This window comes from Rhamphochromis longiceps, linkage group LG11 (assembly GCF_057381845.1).
Source record: "Rhamphochromis longiceps isolate RC_006_pf linkage group LG11, R_longiceps_female_GT1.1, whole genome shotgun sequence".
Classification (NCBI taxonomy): Eukaryota; Metazoa; Chordata; class Actinopteri; order Cichliformes; family Cichlidae; genus Rhamphochromis; species Rhamphochromis longiceps.
Genome location: NC_140567.1, coordinates 37,394,687 through 37,419,936, shown reverse-complemented (window position 1 = coordinate 37,419,936; position 25,250 = coordinate 37,394,687). Strand labels below are relative to the sequence as shown.

Here is a 25,250-nt window from a genome sequence, read left to right as displayed (position 1 = left end):
CAGAATCACACCCCTTCAACATTCAACGGTCTGAACCCCATCGATAAAGCAAAAGTCTTTTCGACCTTTTACTCACTTATAATTAATTTGAGACAATTAAAAAAATGTTGCATTTTAATAAATGAAAGTTTTTTAATTTATATTTTCATCTGTTAGATGAACTCACAAATACACACAAGGCATACGTTAACATCACGTTGCTGATCATCTCTTGCTTCTGTTCATGTGTTTGACTTCATGTTACAAGTGACGTGAACGTTTGTTTGTTTAAATTAAAGTTGTCTGTCTTAGCATTAAGTCTGTTGGTGGTGGTGATATTGTGTGTGTTAGACTGTTATTATAATAGCAGGAAGTTGGGGTGGATCAGTGGCTCAGCTAATATAACTTTATATTGACTCATCATGTACCACTTGTAAAAGCCGCGTGTTTTTGTCATGTTTAATTGTGATCAGAAACAATAAGCTTTAAAATTGTTGTCCAACTAAAAGCCAGAACCTAAAGATTTTTGTTTACAATAAAAGAATTGGGAAATTGAGTTCTGGTTGTGAAATATCTCTAAAAATCATAATATGAATTGAAGAAGCTGGAAACATAGATTCGACAAAGACACAGGACAGTACTGTATGTGAGGCTATGCCCGGTGTATTCAACGCCATTTTCTTCGCAGATTCTACTTCTGATAACATGTTATACTTTCCCCTGTTTACTTTTTTCATAGTGTTTTGTCAGAGAATATATACCTTATTTTATGATATCTTATGAAAGTGGAAAGACAGGCTGACATATGAGATCAGGCAGGACTCTGCAGATGATATTGTGACCTGTAGTGAGAGTATGGAGCAGGTGGAAGAATAAGAAGAGAATTATTAAATGTAAAACGTATTGTCCTGCTCTTATTTTCTGTTTGTTTGCGGAACTGGATGTTTTGGTTTGTTTTATTGCTAGCTGGTGTTGCAGTTCTTTACATGGCCACACGGGGGCAGTGAGTGCTGGCGCCTCTGATGCAGCCCGCTCTTCTTCCCTAGTTTAGCCTGACGTATTTCCGTTTGGAAGTTCAGCGTGCGTTAAGCTAAAACAGCAAAACAGTTTACAGTGTATGAGTGTGTGTGATGTACTTTTAGGACAAATGCACAGTTTTTCGTGTCTACGGCAGGATGCTCGTGTCCGCTAAGTGTCCGAACCGGAGACTTGTGCGCTGCAACTCAAGCTAACGCCTCATCTGTAGCTGGAGTTAGCAGTCGGCTAACTCAACCTGCTGTTTCTGTCACAACAAGAGCGTTTGAGAAGCGGTGAGTGGACTTCAGAGACGGTTGTGTTGTGTCTCCTCTAACGCTCACACTTTGTATAATGCAGGTGTAGTAGTGGATGGATAACTACGCTGTAATATGAAAACTGACAGTATTGGTGCAAAACACTGCGGTTTGAAACGACGCTGAATCCAGATCTGCAGTTAAAGGCGAAGTTATTGGAAACTTGAGCTTGTTTAACGAAACCTAAATGTGAGGAAACATTTTTATTTAGTAGTTTTGCAAAAAAAAAAAAAAAAACAACCACTCACTGCTCTGACTCTTTAGCTTTCACAGAGGTTATCAAATCTAGATTGTCAAAGGTTAATGCTGAAGGTTTGTAACTGGACCTGGTCTGAATGTGGGAAAGGCAGCAGGGAAATCATCTCTTTTTGCACATTTACTGTCCTGGAGCATCCTCCAAGTTGAAGCTGACATGTTGGCTGGCTCCTTTCAGTGTGGAGGTGTAGCATCTCCATTATGAGCTCCTTCACGTCCTGGTTTCTAAAGTCTCCCTCTTAAACCCAGATTTTAAAAGTCTGGATAAAGTTGCTTTTACTTTTGTTCTGCTGTAGATGCTCCAACAGTCATAGCATTGCTGCCTGTTTTTGTGTTTTCACAAAGGGATTCACTGCAGCTCTACAGTTTAGTAAAGTTTTCCCTTTCTAAGGGTGATCCTGTCCATATTTGAAAATTCTGGATAAATCATTTCAAATTTTGTTTTTATTTTTTTAAGTTGCAGTGATCTGTGACTTAATTTAAATCCCGTCCTGGAGTCTGTTAAAACAAGTCTGGTCAAATGTAAAAATCTGTTAGCCTTTTTAAAACAAAAAAACAAACAAACAAACTAATTTGTTTACTCATCATATGGCCAGGTGTGGTCCACATGTGCAGAACAGTATCTACAGTGTTTTAGATCATTTGAACAGTGAATCATGCAAAGCCAGTCTAGGTCATCTTTAAAGAATAGTGTTTAAAATGATCCTTATTTATCCTAAGCTGGGCCTTGGTGCAGCCCTCCATCCACCCTGTGTCTGAAAAGAGCCACGCTGGCTCTATTTTGATTCAGCCTTTCTTTACAACAGCATTCTTTTGATTGGCCGCTTCATGCAAACAGCAACTTGGCGGATGCTGTGCTGATAACCATATTAAGGATATCCTCTGTGTGGGACATCATACATCTAGAGGAGCTGAAAAAGGGGTTTTGGCTCCCAGGCATTACTTATACATATGTTGACCTCATTATCTAAAACTTTGGCGATGTTTAAAATGATCACCCACTGGAACGCTAATTATATAAGAGAAAGTAAGGAAAAATATGTAAGATCCTTTATTTGTTAATTATTTTAAGCTCGTTCTGCAGTCTTTCATGAAGCTGCTGTGGGATTATTTTCTTTGGGAATCAGTTCATTCTTAGGAAAACTTTTTGAAAACATCACAGCCTTCTAAACCTTTATTTTTCAGGCCTTGTATGAAGATAATGGTAACCAGGTACCTGCGCATGTGTCTGTCGCACCGGGACTTTGGATAACCCTGTTTTTGTTCTGTGACTTTGCTCTTTCAGAAGACACCATGGCCAATCTGGAGCAGTGGGTGAGCGACCGTCTCCACGACATCCTCGGGCTGAGTGACAGATACGTGTCTCAGTTCATGATCGGCACTGCTCGGAAAGCATCGAGTCCCGAAGACTTTGTGGCTCGCCTCGAGCAGACGGGCACGATTGACATCGACCAGAGTGTGGCCGCCTTCGCAAAGGAACTCTTTGAAAAGGTTCATTCATGAAATTCTACCCGCGTTCCCTGTGACGTTCACCAAAACTCATTTTCTTTTAGCTCTGGTGGTTTAAAAAACCCTCTAATGTTGTTTTACTGTTGCAGGTTCCTCATAAACAGGTCGTTGAGAAACCGTCCCGAGCGGTGGAACGGCAAGCGATCGAAATGGAGAGGAAGAACCGGACGTACACGTTACTGGAGGACAGCGACGATGCCGATGAAGATGCTGCGAGGGAGAAACAGAAAGGAAAAAAGAAAAGCAAAGACAAGGAACGCGGGAACAAGAGGAAGCACATCAGACAGAAGAAAGGCAGCGAGTCGTCCAGCGAGGAGGAAGCACCTAAAAGGTAATCTGCTTATTTTCTGCTTTTTTAAGATCTTGGTGCTTTTTTGTTTTTTGTTGGGGTTTTTTTTATTACGATAATTTACATTCATATTTATTCTTAGTTGTGGAGGAGAGATAGACACCAGTGTAAAACTATGTATCCTGTTCTCTAACATCAGGGATAAGTCAATTCAAGACGACCACAAGACAGTAAAGAGAGAAGAGGAGGAAGAGGAAGAGTGGGAGAAGGAAGAGAGAGAGCGACTGCAAGACATCGAGGAGAGGGATGCGTTTGCCCTGCGAGTGAGGGAGAAAGACAAGGAGAAGACGCGCAACATAGCCGAGAGGACGGACAAGAAGGTGGGCACGCAGCTCTTTTACGGTCTTTCACAGGTGACCTTGTGTCTCACGCAGGCAAATATTTATCCTGTTGTTTTGTTCTCCACAGGCTTATGAGGAAGCTCAGAAGAGGCTGAAGATGGCTGAAGATGATCAGAAGAATATGGTGGGTGGTACGGGACAATTTGTGCGCTCATTGATTCCTGAAATGGACCTCAGTTGCTCAGCTGTGTGATAAGGTTTCCTCTTCCTCTTTAAAGTTGCCGGAGTTGAGGAAGCGCTCTCGATGGGAATATCTGAAGAAGAGAGAGTCGGAGAAGCTGGAGGACCTGGAGGCAGAGATCGTGGATGACGAGTACCTCTTCTCCACTGAGGAGCTGACAGAGAGGGAGAGGAAGGAGCTGGAATACAAACGCACCATTCGGGATCTAGCTAAAGATTACAAAAAGGCCGGTGCCAAGGAGCAGGAGGAGAGAAAGAACAGATACTACATGCCGGAAGAGAATAGAAGAAAGGTGGGAACGAGGAATGTCACGTGTAGAAACTCGTCTGACTGCAGTTGTCCATATATTTACCGTCTCTCCACACTTACAGGAGGTGCCACAGAGGGACCTGGAGCTGGAGGAAACCCCCATGGAGCTGGGAGGAGAGCAGGGTCGCTGGGAGGAGGAGAGGCTGAAGACGGCCTCCCTCAGCTTTGGGGCCAAGAAGGAGCGAGAGCAAGGAATGAAGCAGGAGCAGGAGAAGTACCAGCTGATCCTGGAGGAGGACGAGATGATCGACTTTGTCACCACCGCCATTACCATGAAGGGAACTCGGTCTGAAAAGGTGACGCTCATCAGATTCCTTATTCTTTTTTATCGTTGTGGGTCTCATTTAATTTTGATCTAGTCTGCAGCTCCGTGTGCAGTACTGATTAAAAGGAAATATCTGCTTATTTTCACCGTCATAGCCGGCGTGCAGGCGTTACACAGCCTCCTGCCCAGCAGCAATAGTTTGTGTAATTTCACCGAGTGCTGTGCTTGATGGAAAATGCAAAGATACTAATTATTACCCGTTTAGATATCATATCTGAAATACCAGCTCTTTCTCAGCTGCATTTAAAAACAAAGAAAAAGACATGAATGGAAAAAAAGTATCAGCAGAAAAAATGGTGACCACCTATTTGTTAAGATTACGTGTTGCATTCGGTTTTTACCTCTTAGACAGATGGACATATTTTTAGATTTGTCCTGATCTGCACTTTTTAACATGAATGTTCGTTCTTCTTGCCTTATTCCCAATGTTCAGCTTGGAAAAGTATAGAAAATTACCACATAATTACATTTCTTTAAAAATATGTACATTTTCTATTTTAAAAAAACTCTTAATGTAAGCATAGAAGTGTAGAACCAAAGAAACATTTCCCAGCTCGGTCTAACAAAAATGTTCATTTTTACTTGAGAGTGATTTTTAAAATTTTCCACACGAAGGAAATTCCTAAATGCAGAGAAGCAGGTGATTTCCAGTTACAGTAATAACAGCAGAGGGGAGAGTCCACTGGCTAAGCCCCAGTTTTTCATGTATTATATCCCATAAATGACACAAGCCTCCAGGCCTCTTGTTTCACCACTAGATGGCAGAACTGATGATCTAAAAAAGCAGCCTCAGTATTTGATCCTTTGCCTGATGAGCACGGTGAAGTATTTTGGACTGTAGTGTTACATGACCTCTGACATCAGCGGATGTTGAGATCTGATCAACTTTTAAGTCATTTTTTTGAACTTGTCAGTGAATCTGAGGAAATAACTACGAAGAACCAAATCTGCAAAGTCAAAACATAATTATGCACCTTAAACGGATCAGAATTTATTCGTTTCCGTTTTCATTTCCACGTTTCTTTTTGCCTTTCTGCTTCAGCGCACAAACGATCAGGTTGACTTCAGAGAGTGCAGTGGGATCAGCCTTTCACCTGTCAGATAATCAATGCAGGTCTCAGAATAATGAATGCCTGCGTTCAGAAAAGAGCTGAAAAACCAGGGTTATTTTGGGTGTCATTTGCATGATGACACAGAAATCCTTAGAGAGGCGTGTAAACAGAACGAGAAGTAAAGAAATTTAGGGAAATAAGAAGAGACTACGTGCAAAAATAATAATTAAGTGATCAAACACAGAAGCCAGTTCATACAAATGTTTTGCATTTAGTAACAATTTAATGTATTTGCTCATGTTTTCACGGACAGTTTCAGCCACATGTGTGTTCCCAGGGTGCAATGCAGCCTGTGTTGTAGTGTGATCTTTGGAGTGATGAAAGGCTGTATTACAAGGAAACATGTTTGAGTTGGTGGAAAAACGAAAATATCTTCCACCTGCGTGCCTTTTTATATGAGTGTAAATAAAAGAACCAGTCGACTGTGTCCTTCCAAACCTTCTGTAAACATCGCTGACACAAATTCGCCTCTGATTCAACCCGACGAGTACACTGTGCATTAGTGTTATCTGTGCAACAAGGTTTCATTTATTACTGAATGATTGTTTTTAAATTAATCTTTTGTAATTATATTTAAGCTTTTCTTTGGTGACACCGCAGGGACTGCACTTATTTTCCTTGTACTTGTTACAGTGAAGAGATTGTGATTCTTCTGCTTCACTGTAAAAACTCAAACTGCCTTTTCTTCTGACCGTGTCACCTTGAGGATCAGGATGCTCCGGCTCTGTCGCAGGCTGAGCTGAAAAAACAGTCAATGCAGGAAGTCCGACGCAGCCTTCCCATCTTTCCCTACAGAGACGACCTGCTGGCCGCCATCCACGAGCACCAGATCCTCGTCATCGAAGGAGAGACGGGCTCGGGGAAAACCACCCAGATCCCTCAGTACCTCCTGGAAGACGTGAGTGTAGAATTTAAATGTAGCTTCATATATTCACGTATTAAACGTGTTAGAGAACAGCGACTGGGGTACCCAACCGAAATATTGGCCTCTACCTCTTGGAGTAAAAAACAAAGTCCACCACATTGTCCATGTATCCTAGGATGTTGAACTATAGACTGCTGTTCCAGTGTGAAATATTTACTTTCCAGAGTAAGGAAAATCCTGAGCATCTTGAAAGTGCTGTCAAAGTAATCCTTAAACACTTTCCATCAGGGCTACACCAAAGGAGGCATGAAGATTGGATGTACGCAGCCTCGCAGAGTGGCAGCCATGTCAGTGGCAGCCAGAGTAGCAGAGGAAATGGGTGTGAAGCTTGGTAATGAGGTGAGCTTAGTACATGACTACACCAACACTTGATGTGTTACTGCACCTTCAAGCAGACTGAAATTGAGTGTTTTACTGTCATCCAGGTGGGTTACAGCATTCGTTTTGAGGACTGCACATCAGAGAGAACCGTGCTCAAATACATGACAGACGGCATGCTGCTCCGAGAGTTCCTCACCGAACCGGACCTGGCCAGCTACAGGTGCCATTAATGCGTCTGTGCCCTCTGCTGGGTTTTTATGTTGCTTTTCATGAAGAGCAGAAAGCACCTAAAAGTAACAGTGCTGACATGGGAGAGTGTACTTCTGTACTGGCTGCTCTTTACGTGTTTAAGTAGTTTATGGAAGCAGGGTAAACGATTCTCATAAACCATTTTCTCTATTAAATCTACATTCTGGGAGCAAAGTAATGCTGCAGAGGATTTGTGGAGTTATGTAGGCTTTACTAGGAAGACAGGGCAGTTGACTTTCAGCCTGCAGACACAACCAGGCGTGCACGCTTGTTAAAGATTATCTTGGTTTAGGCAGGTACACAGTCTTAAAAGTAGGTAACTTTACCAGTACTGACCTTCTCTGTTTCTTGGCCACTACCTTTTTCTTCTGTGGGGGGTTTGGAAACCTCATCTGATTTAAATTTGGCCTACCTCTCCATCAAGATCATTTGGTCATGCGCCTGTGAGCTGCTAGGCTGTAGCGTCTCAAAATAGCAACCGTTCAAACCAACACTGACATTTTCATAATGTGAATGCAGCAGCAGAGTGGTGGATCTTGTGAACAGAGGAAACTGCAGTGATCACTTCATTCCTTCAGCATGTCATTGGTTCTGCTGCTCACTGGATCTGTCACCCTTGAGCTTATTAGAAAATTGCTCAACCTTAGCCAAAGCTGTCGTCACATGAGCGTCCGGTCAGTTTGAAAAGGAAGGTGACATTTTCTCTCTGCACACAGCAAAGTGCAGGTGGTCTAATCTGGTTTAATCAGACACTTTATTTAGTTTTATAAATCCTCTGCTGGCTTCTCTGTAGTTTGACATTTATCACCGAACCCGTTCGTGTCGATCGTTTTGCTCCCCCCACGATCTCTGTCTGTCTCCCCCCACAGTGTGATCATCATAGACGAAGCCCACGAGCGAACGCTCCACACCGACATCCTGTTCGGTCTGATTAAAGACATCGCAAGATTCAGATCGGACCTGAAGGTGCTGGTGGCGAGCGCCACTCTGGACACCGAGCGCTTCTCCTGCTTCTTCGATGACGCGCCTGTTTTCAGGATCCCTGGCAGGAGGTTCCCCGTCGATATTTTCTACACGAAAGTACGATTATATTTGAATCCTCGCCACAGTAAACGTTACAATTTAGAGCCTATAAACCAAACTGTGGTGTTGATGTGTGTGTGTCTGTGTGTTGTCTTATCAAGGCTCCAGAGGCAGACTACCTGGAAGCATGTGTGGTGTCGGTGTTGCAGATCCACGTCACTCAGCCTACCGGAGACATTCTGGTCTTCCTCACTGGACAGGTGCGCTTCATATCATATTCCCAAGAGATCCAGAGCTTCAGACACGACTGTGATGCTCTGCAGCAAACATCAGACTGAAATCTCTCTCAAAGAGTTACACCTAGTTTAACATCATGTTCTCTCCATGCTTTCCTTTGTGTGCAGATGTTTTTATAATATAATCACATTCTAACTGATGGCTGTGAAACAACATTGATCTTCACGTGTTCTGTAGAATAGTTTGGACATACCACTTTATCAAAATCCTGACACAGAGGATCGCAGGTTCATAATGTGAAAGTAAAGTCTTTATTAAATATGGCTTAAGTGAATAAGAAAATCAGCTGATTTTAATGAAACTGATGAAATTGCCTTCACTTACCTGAATCCTTTTTCGTTTCTTTTTTCGTGGAATGAGGAAAAAGGTGAAACGACAGAGTCGCTGTTGCTCAGGACGATTCTTTCTCCATAAACTCTTTGTCACAGTGAACACATCACTTTCTGTGGAAACTTGATTTTCCCATGTGGCTCCTGCAGCACTGATAAAACACAATGAACGTCAGAAAAAGGCCACAGTGAACCTGAAACAGACCTGATCTAAAGCCAAAGAAGGATCAGAGTGAGCTTGATCATCCATGCATGCGTTCATTCATATATTTCTATATTTATTCTTAAGATTTGACTCTGTTTTTGTTAGAAAACAGGTAAAATCCCACGTTCACTCTGAGAAAGTTGATCTTGTAAATTCTACAAGTTTAGAAAACTGTCCTGACATGTACGGATGCAAAGGGAAGGAGAGGGATCAGAACAGATATGTTAGAAACACGGGTACAGTGTCCTTGTGTGTGTCGGCTGATTGTTGAGCCTCGCTGAACGCGTGTCTTGCAGGAGGAGATCGAAGCGTGTTGCGAGCTGCTGCAGGAGAGATGCAGGCGGCTTGGTTCTAAGATAGCAGAGCTGCTCGTCCTCCCCATCTACGCCAACCTGCCGTCTGACATGCAGGCAAAGATCTTTAATCCTACTCCGCCTGGAGCGCGTAAGGTGAGACAGTGTCTTATTTCTGAGAAGCTTTTATTGTTTCTTAATACAGCTGCCCTACAACTAATAGGTCAGTGAAGGACTAATATTTCATTTTGGCTGACACAAAATAGACCAGCAGTCGACCATGACGGGTTTTTGTTAAACCCTTATTTAACCAGGATACCAGAGTCTTGATTTAAAATCTGTTTGCACAAGTGTCCTGGTCTGTTTACTCTGCCAGCTGGATCAGCCTCGGATCATTTTCCTAGACTGGAATATTCACAGTTTGCACCAGCTCATAACAATCACAACAGGCTAACAGGCCTGTTTTTTGCTTTGTTTTGATGAGAGCTGCTGGAGCATTGCAAAGTATCATTAGCATTATGCCAATACGGTGTTGAATACTTGACATAATTTATTAGCTAGCGTGCCTTAGTTGGGAGTTGGATTCTCTGGGAGAAACAGTTGCTTCTCACAAGTCCATCTCACAACCACAGCTGTGGTCCCTGCTGGTCTGCCTCCACTGCAGATGTCTGATGGTGCAGATGGAGGTGAACGGATCTGCGCTGTAATCACAGGGTGAAACCAAACGCTAGCTGTCATGCACTGCTGAACGTGAACTGGATGTGAGGCTCTGAGTGATGTTGGGACAAAGGGAGCTTCAGTTAAATCTTTCCACAGGTTCACCTACGAAACCTTCAAACTTTTAGGCTCTCGCTGGCCCAGGTCGTTCTTTCAGTCTTGACTCCAATTATAATCACTAGAAACATGAATCCTAATTCACATTCAAATTTGTTTGACTGCCCAATCTTAAGACAAAAGTTTCAACCACAGATGATCTTAGGTTAAAAAACGGCAGCTATTAAGACCTAAAACAATTCCAGCTGTTCAGGAGATTTGCGTCCCGTAATCAAGGTGAGCTAAAGCATTTAGTGCTGCGTGTAAACAAGGTTAAGTGTTATATTGGTACATTAAATTCCACTGAGTCAACCCGTCGTATCCTTTGATTTTACAGCTTCTCTGTTAGAAATCCTGGTAAATAAATATGAGCTTCCTGCAGTTGTAAATCATGTTTTTGACGTCTTTTTTTTTTTAACCTCTCATTTATCATCTGGATTTAATCTTTGTTGGTGCAATGTTTTCTAACTTTATCTCTCGGTGTTTCTTTTCTTATCAATCCAAGGTGGTGGTGGCCACCAATATAGCAGAGACTTCATTGACCATAGATGGCATCATCTACGTCATTGACCCTGGCTTCTGCAAACAGAAGAGCTACAACGCCCGCACAGGCATGGAGTCACTCATTGTTACACCTTGCTCACGGGTAACTGCTTTTCCTTAATGTTTAACTAGCAGGAAATCAAAGTGAAGTGACGATAAATTTAAGCCATTTCCTTTTATTGCTGTTCTAAACAATGACGGGTGCATCCTTGGGATTGGTACAGGCTGGTCTGTGGGGTTAGACCAGTCTTCACCACCATGGAGGTACTGAATGGAGTCTTTGTGTCTTTAAATATGAGAGCTCAAAAAGTTTTGAATGAATTTTGATAAAGTTCTTTAAGTGTTTATTAATAGAACAAAGAAAAGTTGAATGCATATATACAAAATACAAAAGTAAATGCTACCCGGTGTGAGCTGCGTGGGTGGAGCTTTTACTTACATATCACTCTAATGTGAGATAAACTGTTACATAAAAAACTAATATTTGGAATATAAATATATTGTTTATACATATTATATTGTTTAAAGACCAAGTCCTAGAAGCTGAATTGAAGAGAAATGATGTCTCGTTTATTAGCTTCTCTTTATTGGCTCACTGTTAAATTGAATTCCTTCTCCTTGTGCTCAAAGTGCTGAATGATTAGCCAACATCATAACTTCATAGTACCATTTTATCCTAATAGAGCACTTTGCTCTCAGACTGCAGGTCTACTTGTGTTCTTAGAGTTTCTCAAATTAAAATGGGAGGCAGAGCCTTCAGCTTCCAGGTCCCTCTCCTGTGCAACCGACTCCCAGTTCAGGTTCAGGAGACAGACACCCTCTGCTTTTAAGAGCAGGCTTCAAAATGTCCCTTTTAAAAAAAAAAAAGCTTATAGTTGGGGGGTGGATCAGGCGACCTTGAACCATCCTTTAGTCATGCCGCTGTTTGAGGCGAACCAAATTAACTGAACTACAGGTGTGAAATCACCTGGAAGGTCAAACATTTGCTGAACTTTATTGTAGCTGCAGCTGAGACATCGAAAGTTCGGTTCAGTTCGTTGGATTTCTCGTCTGTGATTGCTTTTGACTCATTCGTTGTTTTAAGGTGGATTGATTTTGGAGTTTTGTCTCCTAACAAGGCAGCTGGTGCAAACCTGTTTTGTGAAAACATCTTACTGAATATATTTGATTTGATCTGACTCGCACTGTTTTGGCTGCTGAAAGCAGCCCGTGGTGAAATTGTCTTTGAAATATAATCAAAGGTGGAGGAGGGCCTGATTGGCACACTCGAGTCAGCCAGAGATCCTCAGAAGAACAAACCTCTCCAGCTTTCCAAAGAAAAAAATAAATAAGTAAATCTCCTGATAAGCTTGTGGACTTGTGGGACTGTAAATCACTTTGACCCAGGTCAAACATAAAAATACTATGTTAAAGAGACCTCAGAGATATCCTCCACTGGCTTCACAGACATGTATTGTAGCTCAGGTGTGGTGGTGTATTAGTGCAGGTGATTTATCTGTCTGTTTTTTTTCTGTGTGTTTAACTCTCAGGCTTCAGCCAATCAGAGAGCAGGCCGAGCAGGCAGAGTGGCTGCTGGGAAATGTTTCAGGCTTTACACAGCCTGGGCCTATAAACATGAGATGGAGGAAACAACTGTGCCTGAGATTCAGAGGACCAACTTGGGAAATGTAGTCCTGCTGCTAAAGAGTCTAGGTAGGGGAAGAAATGGGGATCCTGTGATTTTAAAACACCAGGTGGCTGCTGTTGTGTAGTGAGCTAATCTTTTTTCCTTGCAGGTATTAATGACCTCATTCACTTCGACTTCATGGACCCACCTCCTCATGAGACTCTAGTCTTGGCTCTGGAGCAGCTCTACGCCCTGGGAGCCCTCAACCACATGGGAGAGCTCACAAAGGTGCAAACCTGGAGACGCTCTCTATATTTTTAATATAGTCATATATATTTATAGAATTTCTGCAATCACAGGTTGCTTATAGACATTAACCTTCACAGTATCGTGATGTGAATATGCACCGTCCGACAGAGTTAATAGAGGCCAAAAACAAAGCTAAGGGAGGGTCGCCAAAAAACTCCACCAAAATCAGATCGCACAGATCCCTGGGTATGTACAACAAAGAGCTGGTGAACTATCTCATCCTATATTTGAATCTGCAACAGGCGCTGCAGAGTTGGACATATTTTACATTCTTACTGTAACTTAAGCTGCGGGAGAGAGATACACCACCTTTTATTTTTACAGGAATAATCTGTGACCATCTCTGCCATGCTCGGCTGCATATTTGCATCACGTACTTTGCACACCTGATGCTCGTAAGGCTGTAAAATGGCTTCCAGCACTGAAGAGTCACTCACTTCCTTGATCGAAAGTGCTGATGCATTTTAACTTGGAGCTTTTATTACCAATCTGATCGTGTTAATGAGTAATTATCAGGGACAGGAGGATGTTTTTAAGAGCGTGTGTAAAGGTGTCATTAGCCAGTTTTGTAGGTCATTGGGTTTGTTTGTTTTTTTAATTAAATGAAGTGTTTATTGGTATTTAACTCTTTCTTTCTCTCGGTCTCTTTTTGGGGCGGCTCAGCTGGGTCGCAGAATGGCTGAGTTACCTGTGGATCCCATGCTGAGTAAGATGATCCTGGCCTCAGAGCAGTGAGTCTCCAGTTTGATTGCATCATAGTCACCTGCTTGAGTCTGTACTACCTGCCAAATTAGCTGTTTATTTATTCAGTCACATTGCACCATGAAAGCGTTAAACTATTAATTATCAGGAAATCTGATTCCCACACTTTATGTACAGGAAGCTTGCATGGTTTGTTGAAAGATTTGTATGGCGAAGTTGTAGAACAGGTAAGCTTGTGTGCACATATTAGCATAATTCCAGTCTGTCCCTCCATCCTCACATCTGTGCTGATTTTAGCTGCACGTGGAGTCTCAGTTGGGTGAGCTGAAGGGTGTCTTTGACGAGACGAAGGCTAGAAATAAAGGTTAGAAATATGGTTTAACACAAGTCGCTGCGGTTTTTACCAACCAGAACACGTCAGTGATGCTCGGTCACTACATCAAAACCGTAACCGTAAGGAAAGAGAGCATCACGACACATCTGTGTGTGCAGATTGTGTCTTTAACGCCCTCGCTGTCTTTGTATCTCGGACATCTCGTTTTATGAACATATGCAGTAAATGGTAAATGGCCTGTATTTGTATAGCGCTTTTCTAGTCCCTAAGGACCCCAAAGCGCTTTACACAACCTGTCATCCACCCATTCACACACTGGTGATGGCAGCTACACCCTGGGGCGCACTGACAGAGGCGAGGCTGCCGGACCTCTGACCACCACCAGTAGGCAACGGGTGAAGCGTCTTGCCCAAGGACACAACGACCGAGACTGTCCAAGCCGGGGCTCGAACCGGCAACCTTCCGATTACAAGGCAAACTCCCAACTCTTGAGCCACGATCGCCCCCCAGTAGAAGATGAAGATGGACTAGAGCAGGGGTGGGGGAACTCCATGCCTCGAGGGCCAGTGTCCTGCAGGTTTTAGATGTCCTTGATCCAACACAGCTGCTTTAAATGGCTGAATGACCTCAACATGTCTTGAAGTTCTCCAGAGGCCTGAAGTTTCCCACCCCTGGACTAGAGGCTGCTGGTGTCCACCTACTGAGAAACTCAAACAAAAAAACAGCTAGTGTGCTTTCGTTGCTAGTTTTTCCACTGATGACTGCTTGGGAAAAACATCCTGCCTGTAGCTAAGCTGACACAGGATGCCATCATCTTTATCTAACAGAAATAGAACTTCCATTCAGCATCTACAGCGATTTACACTGCTGTGTATTCACTTTCTATTTTAAGCGTTTTTATGCATTTTGTCTCGATTTCTTGTCTGACCTGTTGCTATCATTTCCCATTATTATTAGCATTTATATTAACAATAGAAATTATTAATTTTGATGCACTTTTATGAAACTTTTAAATCTGTCATGCATAAATGAAAGACTTTTTTTGTTTGTTTATTACTCCTGCAAAAACAAAAATCACATGGAAGTCGTATCTGTAGCTGTGCGGACTTTCCCCCTTTCCATAAACAAAAAAGCTGTTGCACTTTAACAAAGTGTGGTCAGTAAGTCTGCCTGAGTCCGGTCTGAAGGATTTATAACGCTCATACACTTACGGGCAGTTGGTTTGGAGCAGCATGTGGCTGAACCTCCACATGACAGAGAAACAGACTGAAAGACTGGATTCAGTCAACTCAACACGTCATTGTTCAGCGAATCAGCCATGTTTACCAGTTAGAAACATGATTGTTCATCACTTTGACAGCAGAACGTTGCTGAATTAAACACTTACACTTATTAGAGTGTTGGGAACTTGATCAGCTAGTTCAAGTTTTGTTCACTAAGAGAATGGAAAGCAGTTTCATCAAAGACAAAGAGAGAGAATTAAAAAAAGAATACATAGGATTTTAATTAGCAGAAGTACAAATGAAGACTGTGTAGGACTGGTGGTGTCTCAGAGGGTGGGCAACATCTCATCTTAACACTCGGGTGGTCTCAGAGTAAACAGCATATGATGTTGAGGGGAAAAATGTGACAAATCCCAGTTAGAGATCAGTGGCAGTAACTGAAGGAAGGCTATAATAAGATGAATGAGTGATTCTACATGACCTTCTTGTAACATTCAGTAGTATGAAGGTAAATATGGGTTTGAGGACACTTTTCCACCGCGGAACAAGACTGATGACAAAACAAAAGTGTGATTCACAAGGTTAAAACATGACTGTAGAGATTAAAATTGGATTAAACTCAACTTATGGACTTCTGTGTTTACATCAAACAAAAACATTATGTGCGGCCTGTGAAAGCGGGTCTGCTGTGGAGGAAGAAATGCAGTCTGTCTAATGTGTGGGTATAAAGGATGCAAGCAGGTTGAGTGAAACAGTTCCTTTAAAACCTGAAAAATGTGCATGAATTCAAGACTCGCACAGAATTTCATTTCGGGAACATTTGTTTTTTTTCTCCAGGTACAAATGTTCGGAGGAAGTGTTGACGATCGCGGCCATGCTGTCTGTAAACAACTCTATCTTCTACCGTCCCAAAGACAAGGTGGTGCACGCCGACAACGCCAGAATGAACTTTGTGGTGCCCGGAGGAGACCACCTGGTGCTGCTGAACGTCTACAACCAGGTATAAACTCAGCCGGGTAACATCAGGGCTGGAGATATGTTTGACGTTTAGAAACACATTTGATGCTGTGTTGAAGTTGGCAATCTAAATTCAGGTAAAATCACTGATAAAGACACAAGTATCAGGGCATCATTTTAGAGGCTGATTTAAGAAACACACTCAGCACTGGCTCAGCGCACAGTTTGATTATTGTGTGCTAACTGCAGCTGTGATATCTTCCTCCCACAGTGGGTGGAGAGTGGTTATTCCACACAGTGGTGCTATGAGAACTTCATCCAGTTCCGCTCCATGCGAAGAGCCCGGGATGTCAGGGACCAGCTGGAGGGTCTGATGGATCGCATTGAAGTCGAGGTGGTCAGCTGTCAAGGAGACAGCGTGCCCGTTCGCAAGGTTAGTGACACTGATGAACTACAGTACAGCGTTAGCTGTTCCCAGGCAACAATATGGAGTCTTATTATCAGTCACTTCATATTAATAAGGAACTACAGCTAGTCCCACTCTGGGCTTTAGCTTCATCTGACAGCTGCAGCACTGCTGAGTGAGGCCTTTTTGAGATGGAAACACAGATTGAGATTGAGCATAACTTTGCAAACAAAGACTTGTCTTATCTGCCACGCTCTGGGAAAATAATACCAGTGATATTTATAGCTTGTACAGAACGAGAAAAAGGAAAGTTTGAAGCCTAATCTTGAAAGTAGAGATAGTGTCTGTCTCCTGAATCCAAGCTGGAAGCTGGTTCCACAGAAGAGGGGCCTGAAAACTGAAGGCTCTGCCTCCCATTCTACTTTTAAATACTCTAGGAACAACAAGTAGGCCTGCAGAGCGAGAGCGAAGTGCTCTAATGGGGTGATATGGTACTACAAGGTGTTGATGCATGCTCAATCATCCAGGTAAGTAAATCCCAAAAAGTTGATTCTGTTCATCTGGTCGTAGCATTTTGTGGGAGAAACGTGTCGTGACTCATCAGCTGACTTCTTCAGTCTCAGCTGACTGCAGGTTTCAATCTTATAAACAGTACATTTGCATAATGACTGAAACCAGCCCACTGAGGGAACAATGGGCTGGGAGGTCAGTTCCTTGATCATTAATATACAAATTCTCATTACCATTGATCAACAACCACTGATCAAAGTTCATTGATCAATGGCCAAGAATACCATTCACAGAGAGTTAAGGAATGGCTGCAATCACAGCATTGTAAGATTGTAAGATGATGACAGATGCACCCTCAGGCCCCCTCTTCGATTAGAGCCTGAGGGTGCATCTTTCGCCATCTTACAATCTTACAACACTACGTCCAGATGAACAGAATCAACTTTTGAGGATAGTACTATAAGGTCATTAAGATAAGATGGGGCCTGATTAAGACCTTGTATTTAACAGGGAGCCAATGAAGGGAAGCCAGTACAGGAGAAATCTGCTCTCTCTTTCTAGTCCCTGTCAGGACTCTTGCTGCAGCATTTTGGATCAGCTGAAGGCTTTTCAGAAGTTTTTAGGACTTCCAGCCTGGAAGTAATAAATGCATGAACTAGTTTTGCAGCGTCACTCTGAGACAGGATATTTCTAACTTTAGAGATGTTGCGCAAATGGAAGAAAGCACTCTGGCCTATTTGTTTAATATGTAGCACTCTATTTTATTAGATTAAGCACTAATTAGCTGGCATCTGTATCTGTGCTGTGTACTTAAGCACATTATGGATTCTCCTTACAAAGCAAGGTTGCTTTTAACTCTCCACCCTCTCACCCAGTTATCGTCTTCCGGTTTCAGAACACTGACATGTAAAAATCAAGCCTTCAAGACTGGACTTCACAAACTAAGTAACTATATTCATCTTTAAAGCGGCAGCAACAAACATAAATGTTAGATTGTTAGTTAAATTATTAATTGTTATTAATGAGAGTTGTCCATATAAAAACAATGCTAAAGTAAAAACTACGAGGGCTGGTTTGGTATGCCCTGACTCAACCATTTGATAGAGAATTGGTCTTTATTTGTGGATGTGTTTTCTTTACATACTTACATCCTGACACATCCTGAAAGCAAAAGCTGAAACTGGTTATTCAAGAGATGGGATGGTTCCTCTGGCACATTGTGACTCAGCGAGTTGCTGTGCTGATAAGATTATTAATGTTGTTTACAGTCTGAAATGGCACTGCCGGGTTTAACTGTTTTTAGCACCGTGGCCTTTAAACAGTCAGATATTTCAACCAGGATATAATTAAGAATGAGAACATTTTCTAAATCAGACTTGGAACCGACCACGTTTCACAGCTGCAAGTTTCTTGCCATCAGGAAGCACATTCACTAAAAAGTTTTGTCCTTAAATCAGTGGTTCCCAAATGGTTGTGGCAGTCGTGCAGTATTAGTACACTATACAGCTACACAAGAAGATAGAAATGACCTGTCATTTTTGTGTGTCGATACTTTTGTATGTACTCATTTACTCTCAAAACTGACTAAAAAACACTTGTGCCAGAGGGTAAAAACTAACATCCCTCTAAGAGAAAACTGGCTTACTTCTAAAGAGTGTTGGATCTAAACCAGAGGGAGTAAGACTGATTTTGTGAAGTGTTTGATGACTCAATGGAAGCAAAGTATTTGCTAGTGGAGTGGCAACAATCTTGAAAACTGGGAACTAGCGCGACATTTGCCATTTTTGATCTGCCAATTTGTCAGTAAAATCAAAACAACTAATGACATGCCACATGACTTAGAGACTGTGTAGTGCACGTATGATTGGAGATAGGCCTTGAAATAATTTCAGCTAATTTACCTAGTGAACAGATGTTGCTGTTTTTAGGGTTTTCTGTCCTCATCGGGCATATCGGAGCTCTGTGTTTTTTAACATCCATGCAGAAGCATATAAATCAGCCCAGCCACCGCTTTCATCACCCTCTGGAACTTGTTCTGATATATGGCATAGAAATATTTTACTATATCTCTTAAAACTTCATTTGTATTATAATTTTTAATTATTTCTGCCCGTGTTACAGCAAAATGCCCGAGTAACGAAATCCGCTGGCTCTGATTGGCTGAGCCTACAATGCCTACAATGCCTTCTGAATCATGTGACAACCCCTTGGCTTCCATACTTGCGCTTCGCTGTTCCACTTGAACGACGTATTGTTGTTCTAGTTAGCAATTAGCCTATAGCCTATCGTTCAGCATCGCCTCACTCAAAACGCGCAACGGGTGCTTCGACTTACGAAAGTTTTGGACTTATGAACGAATTAATTTCGTAAGTCGGGGTTCCGCTGTATTCAGATTTCTCCAATTGATGTTTCTGAGTTAACTTAAATAATTTCTTCCTCTTGACCATCAGCACATCTAGACTCTGACAAGACTGTCGAAAAATGTCCTACCATTAATTAATGCTTAAATTAAATATAATCAACATGTCTATGGTATCTAAGCAGATTCTTACTCTGGATGGCATTACCTTGGCCTCCAGTAACGCTGTGAGGAACCTTGGAGTCATTGTTGACCAGGACATGTCCTTCAACACACATATTAAACAAACATGTAAGACTGCTTTGTTGCATTTGTGCAACATCTAAAAACAGAAACTTCCTGTTTCAGAGTGAAAAACTAGTCCATGCATTTATTACTTCTGCACTGTGCTATTATTATTCATTATTGTCAGGTTGTTCTAAAAGCAAGGTTACTAACAGGAACTAGACAGAGAGATTATATTATCCCATATTGGTTCTATTCACTGGCTCCCAGTTACATCCAAGATCAAATTTAAAATAGTTCTCCTCACCTAGATCGTCTTTCGTCCTCTGTATCGTTGTAGGTCTTTACCTTAGAATATAAAGTATCCTGAGTAAATACATAGAATTAAATGGAATTGTTTCTGCAGCTGTAGTTTTAAAAGACACTATGCTCTACTTTTTTATTGGTACATCAGAACTATTAATATTAAACCGAATAAGATGAAATGAAACAAATGAATGGTACAAACAATCCAGGGGAGTCGATGCAAGGTAAAGATGAGTTTCACGACATAATGAGAGAGCGAGGAGAGAACAGGGTAACAAAACCACCGGAAAGATGAATAAAACGGAGTCAATGTCAGAAACGTAGTGTAGGTAGTGACCTGTTCGAGGAGTAATCAACACCATTTCATATTTGCTTCTGCTTTGAATGTTCACAGGTAAACATCAGTGATGCAGTGCAGTGAATGTGATGCACAGGAGGGTGGAAATTTAAAATAATCTGAAGGCCCGAGGGCAAAAAATTGCTTCATTTTTCTCTGACACAAGATTGATGATTTTGTTGTAATGTCTTCCTCTTCTGTGAACAGTGATTTTACTTGCTTCACGTTCACGCTCCAGTACAGCTCAGAGCAGCTCCTATATTGCTCAAGGACAAGACATTAACAACATAACAAGCTTTAAAGAAATCTGGATTCTGGTTCTGTAACTAAAAGAGTACAAGGATCTGTCAGAGGAAGCCTGTAAATCATCAGCAGGCAGAAGCTGTGTGAGTTTCCTTCACATACCTGTACCTGTGTGTGCGGTGAACACCTGAAGTATTCGCGATAAGGAGAGGGCGTTTATTTTCTTAGCTGAGTCACACCTCTTCCCTTTGCACGCTGCCTTCACTCAAGTCAAACATCCTACAGCTTATAGAAAAAAAGACGACGCACAACTTACTTAATGATATTAAATGATAATTGGCGTAAGGAGGATTGTGTGTGTCCAACGTTTAAATCCAGGAAGCATCAACTTCTCAGCTCCTCTACACAACACATAAAAAGCCGAGTCAGTCATCTGATGATTATTCCGTTTTGAAGTGAGAGACAGTTAGGTTACATGCTACATGACTTGTACGTGACAGCTGCTGTCTGTCTGCTGTATCAGCAACTATCAGCACGCCCATGAAGGCGCCCGACACCACCCGGCCTACGTTACAGAAAGTGTGAGTGTTGTAAGGAGGTTTCACTGTGGAGAGGATCTCCATGGTTTCTGTTTGTGAATCCCACATGGATCCTTTCTCAGACCCTGATGTTTCAGTCTCAGTGCTGATTGTCTTCTTTTCCTTTAGTTTCAAGCAGAACAGTCGAGTTTTTCCACACAATCCAGTAACATCAGAGGATTTCATCTCAGCTAAACGAGAACTGATTTCTCTACCTGTCTACAAAGTTGTAATTGTACAATAACAATATAATAACAACAATAAACTTGCATAAAAAAGTTTTTTATCACAGAAAAAATCCACATAAGACTACATATAGCAACTTTCTATTCACATATTCGCTCATTATACTTCAATCCAAGCAATGATAAGAGCATGGTCTGAAATGCGTATCTGCCCTGACCTCTGCTCAGCAGAAACAAACAAACAAACAGAGTCAGCCGACCTGAGTGGCTTGAGGCAGTTTAGGTGCTAGAACCTCTAAATCAAGGAAGTCAAAAACATTTACATGAGCCACATGCAGCCCGCTTTGATGTTATGTGGATCGGGCCAGTGAAACGCCAATCATCAATACGATATCTTAATACTAGACAAAGAAGTGCTATTTCAACAGTCTTGTGTTTTTTACATGATAAAGATATCAGTCAGCACAACTCTTTGGGCTTCAATTATAAGAAGTAAATGTGTAAAATACAGAAATCCATCACTTCCTTATTTTGGTGTATTGTGAATGGCCATGGGGGAGGTCTTTATCAGTAGGAAAAGCTGTACAACAAAACAGTTCATGTTTTTCTGGAGTCTTTACCAGACCAAGTCAGGCCCCCAGGCCTTTTGTTTGACATCCCTGCTCTAAATCATGGTCACTATTGTATTATAAATAACAGCGGCGAAAGTTAAAAGGTTTAGACTAGAGTTAGTGGTAGACAGTCCCCTCACTCTTATTTAAACCCATCTAAAATCTTCCCTTCAGGCAGGATGGCTGATGTCGTAGTCCTGGAGTTCTTTCACTCTTTTATTTCATTTGCTGTGCCCCGTGCTACCAGCACTAGACTAATTCTGGTCACGCTGAACTATATGAGATGAGATAAGGTGTACTTTGTTTATCCTTAAAGTAGGGAAATTCTTGCACTAGAGCAGCCAAAACATTAAACACAGCCTATAGCAGAAGAGCTTGAATAAGCAGAATAGACATATAAAGGTCGATAAATTACACAACAGAGATCTTAATAAATTAAAAAGTGACATAAAAGAAAAGTTAAAGTTCAGGTTAAATGGGGCAGCTAACCCCTGAATATTCAGATCATAAAACACTGCTTTATTATTTAAAAAAAAATCATTTAATGTGTTTAAGTTTGAAAGACTATAAGACTGTAAAACTTGTTTTTAAGAGTATCTCATAAAATAACCTAGTTTAACCTTCTTCAGCCTTGTGCCCAAAGGTAAATGGAGTGCATTACTCGTACTGTACTGATCAACAGACTGGAGGAACCAGTCATCAATGTGCTGAGTCAGCCACAGTGCTGTGGCAGCTGCTTCTCACGTCTTCTGCTTTATCGTTGTTGTTGTTGGTGTTATTATTAAAGTCTTTATTATCATTGTTGTTATCATTAATACTCTTATTTAACACTGTTACACAGTACTTCATGTGTAACGCTTGTATGGAAGTGTGGAGCTATGAACTGTGGCTACACACAGTGGGAGAAAGGATCAGGAGATCCAAGCACAGATTCAGCCGGGCGGATGGGCTGAACCAAGTGTGTGGAACAGGTCTCAGTAGCTCTGAGAAATCAGCGTTTCGAATGCTGGTCAAAAGTAATACCAAGCTCTTAGCAGAAGATTTGATATTGGCGGTGAGCGTGCTGATGTAGTGACTTGGTAAAGAACATTAGATCCTCAGGTTTTCCTCAGAGGTAAGAGAGGAGGTTAAATACAGAAAATACGTCTGAGTGTCATCAGCACAGCAAAGGTAAGAAATACTTTTGAAGCTCACAAGTAGGTGACATGTATTAAAAAAGCAGAACTGGTCCAAGGGTTGAGCTGTGGGGACTCCAGATACGTGGGATGTAAATGAGAACATACAGTTGTTCATGTGAATTCAAATAAGTATGAAAACCATTACGAGAGCCGTGCCAGTGACGCCGGCTCAGCTCTGTAATCTGCATCATCAGTGGTCTCAAAGGTGGGGTTAGCGTCTAGTAGGACTAAAATTCACTGTTGTCACTGGTAATTTTCAGTAATGCTGTTTCTTTGGTAATCGGATTGGAATTTATTATTTGTTTTCCTCAACGCGCTGAAGGAGCTGATGAGCAGCTGTGAATGGACCTGTGGTTATCTGAAACCCGGCAACTCAGGAGGGTTTTTTTAAGCACACGGAAGATGTTGGCTGTGATTGTTTTATAACCGTGAGAAGCTATTGGAAGATGACAGGTAGAATCTCTTTAGGATAATATCGAGTTTGCAGAAAGATGGGCACATGTGACAAACTATATCAACGAGATCTGTTGGGGAAATCGGATTAAACCCAAATAACATAACTGGATGAGACACTTGGGCAGGTTGAAAGGATCCACACTTGAATTTGAACTTTTTCCACAGTCATTGGAAGATACAGCAGGAAAAGCAGACATAGCAGGATTAAGGAGTCTGATAATGGTGTTAACCAAGAGCCTCAGATTGTTAATCAAACCAGCAAAGTTCTTGTCTTTATGGTTGGTTGTTGTGTGTGGTTAGTAACTTCTTAATGTGCAGGTAGCAAACATGGAAATTTGTGAAGACTCTTCTCTTCCCTCCACAGACGTTATCTGCTGTTTGTGTCACAGTCTTGAGCTCAGTTATGGGAAGTTTGTTTTGGGCTGCAGCTCCCCAGTATCTCCTTTCAGACATGAGTTCTTCTAATAAGCAATTAATCTTCTAATAAAGAGTAAATGTTTTATTCTAATCACACTTTGTTCATTGCGTTATATTCTAACGCCATTCTTTTTTGTGCCCAGCGCTTGTGTATTTTTCTTGTTGTTCGTCCCTGCAGAGCCAGGAATCCCTGCTTTATTAACCCATCTGCCCTCCACTGCTTCTTATCCTCCCCTTCTGCAGGCGGTGACTGCAGGATATTTCTATCACACGGCCAGACTGAGCAAAGGAGGCTACAAGACTGTGAAGCACCAGCAGACTGTTTACGTGCACCCCAACAGCTCTCTGTTTGAGGAGCAGCCCCGCTGGCTCATCTACCATGAGCTGGTCTTCACCACCAAGGAGTTCATGAGACAGGTTGGCCTGCTCGCCATGTCATACAGTTTTACTTTTTCAGTTATAAGCTTTTACATATCAGCGACTCCCAGCTGGTAAATAATGATCGGTTAATCAAGTGTATTTGATTAGTGGCACCTGGCTGCAGTAGGGTTGTACGTTTTCACACTGCTAATGCATTTTAAATGCTAAGTTTTGTAAAATGAATAGTAACACAGTGTAATGTGCCATGCTGTTGTCCATTTCAGGCTGTTTAAATAATTTTAGAACTTGCTAAGAGCCAGATGACTATACACAAAATCTCAGAACGAGCATGTAGTCGTCTTTTCCGTGGCTGTTTTATTCCCAACAGGCGTCTAACTCAAATGTTTGCAGCGCTTTCTGTTGTTTTTCACAGCATGAGCCTTTCTCTTGTTTCACATCTAAAGGAGCCAGCTGCACCCTTCTTTGAGTTTAGTACGAGTGGTTAATGAGGATGTGTCAGTGTTTCAGAACAATATTTAACTACAGGCATGGCTGCGTATCAGTCCACTGATTAACCTCCACTCGCCTTCTGTCCTCTGTTGCACTCAGGTGATCGAGATAGAGAGCGGCTGGCTGCTTGAAGTGGCCCCTCACTACTACAAGAGCAAAGAGCTGGAGGACAGCAGCAGCAAGAAGATGCCCCGTAAGCAGGGCAAAACAAAAGAGGAGCTGGGCTGAAGTGAAGGTCAAGGCCGTCCACGGCACATACCATGAAAAAAAAGTGCTTCTCACTCAGGACAGGGTGACAGGACGAGGCGCACGAGTCTGAGTGAAAATGGAAAACGTACCATGTTTCTAAGCTGTAACTTGTTTTTTGACAGCGATCGAAATTTGACCCGCATTATTCAAATCACACCAGTATTTTCAAACAAGTTTCTATTTTCAAAACGGAAAGAGAGAAAGGTCGAGTGAGAAGTGGGCCACGCACCGACTCTGGTTTAATCATCAACCAGCCGGCAGGGCTGGGTCTCCAAAAAGGAAAAACGCAGCAGTGCAGACTCACCAGCTGGTTTGTGAATCGGCACGAGACTGTTGTGCTTTGACCGCTCGCTTATTCGCTCTGTGTCAAACTGTCACAGCTGGCACCCGATTAAAGCACGCTCACGTGTGAGGCTCCTTTCCTTTTCTTTTTTTTTTGGTCTATTTTTCTATGGCAATAAAGTTTTACAATCGATTTGTTTTTCAGCTTAATAATTACT

General features: G+C 42.0%; 1 protein-coding gene across 2 annotated transcripts; it reads left to right on the top strand.

The window, feature by feature from the left end:
* Positions 1 to 1,036: 1,036 nt before the first annotated feature.
* dhx16 (DEAH (Asp-Glu-Ala-His) box polypeptide 16) lies at positions 1,037 to 25,225 on the top strand. Of its 2 annotated transcripts, none has more exons than XM_085423907.1 (21): positions 1,037 to 1,289; positions 2,851 to 3,056; positions 3,164 to 3,405; positions 3,563 to 3,743; positions 3,832 to 3,888; positions 3,983 to 4,237; positions 4,317 to 4,550; positions 6,404 to 6,589; positions 6,845 to 6,955; positions 7,042 to 7,157; positions 8,056 to 8,266; positions 8,371 to 8,469; positions 9,337 to 9,489; positions 10,652 to 10,792; positions 12,219 to 12,381; positions 12,465 to 12,583; positions 13,268 to 13,335; positions 15,701 to 15,863; positions 16,092 to 16,253; positions 23,875 to 24,048; positions 24,601 to 25,225. In XM_085423907.1, exons 2-21 carry the CDS (start codon positions 2,859 to 2,861, stop codon positions 24,727 to 24,729), a joined length of 3,162 nt encoding a protein of 1,053 aa, XP_085280033.1. In that variant the 5' UTR covers positions 1,037 to 1,289; positions 2,851 to 2,858; the 3' UTR covers positions 24,730 to 25,225. The 2 variants fall into 2 exon arrangements, with proteins under 2 accessions (XP_085280033.1, XP_085280032.1); XM_085423906.1 differs by having other exon boundaries at positions 6,398 to 6,589.
* Positions 25,226 to 25,250: the final 25 nt, after the last annotated feature.

What these genes read in the sequence shown, in the direction of transcription:
- dhx16 (XM_085423906.1), top strand. Translation starts at nt 2,859, where the DNA reads ATGGCCAATCTGGAGCAGTGGGTGAGCGACCGTCTCCACGACATCCTC. An exon ending in ACATGGGAGAGCTCACAAAG is followed by an intron (nt 12,584 to 13,267) that starts GTGCAAACCTGG and finishes GGGGCGGCTCAG; the next exon opens with CTGGGTCGCAGAATGGCTGA. An exon ending in ATGATCCTGGCCTCAGAGCA is followed by an intron (nt 13,336 to 15,700) that starts GTGAGTCTCCAG and finishes TTTTTTCTCCAG; the next exon opens with GTACAAATGTTCGGAGGAAG.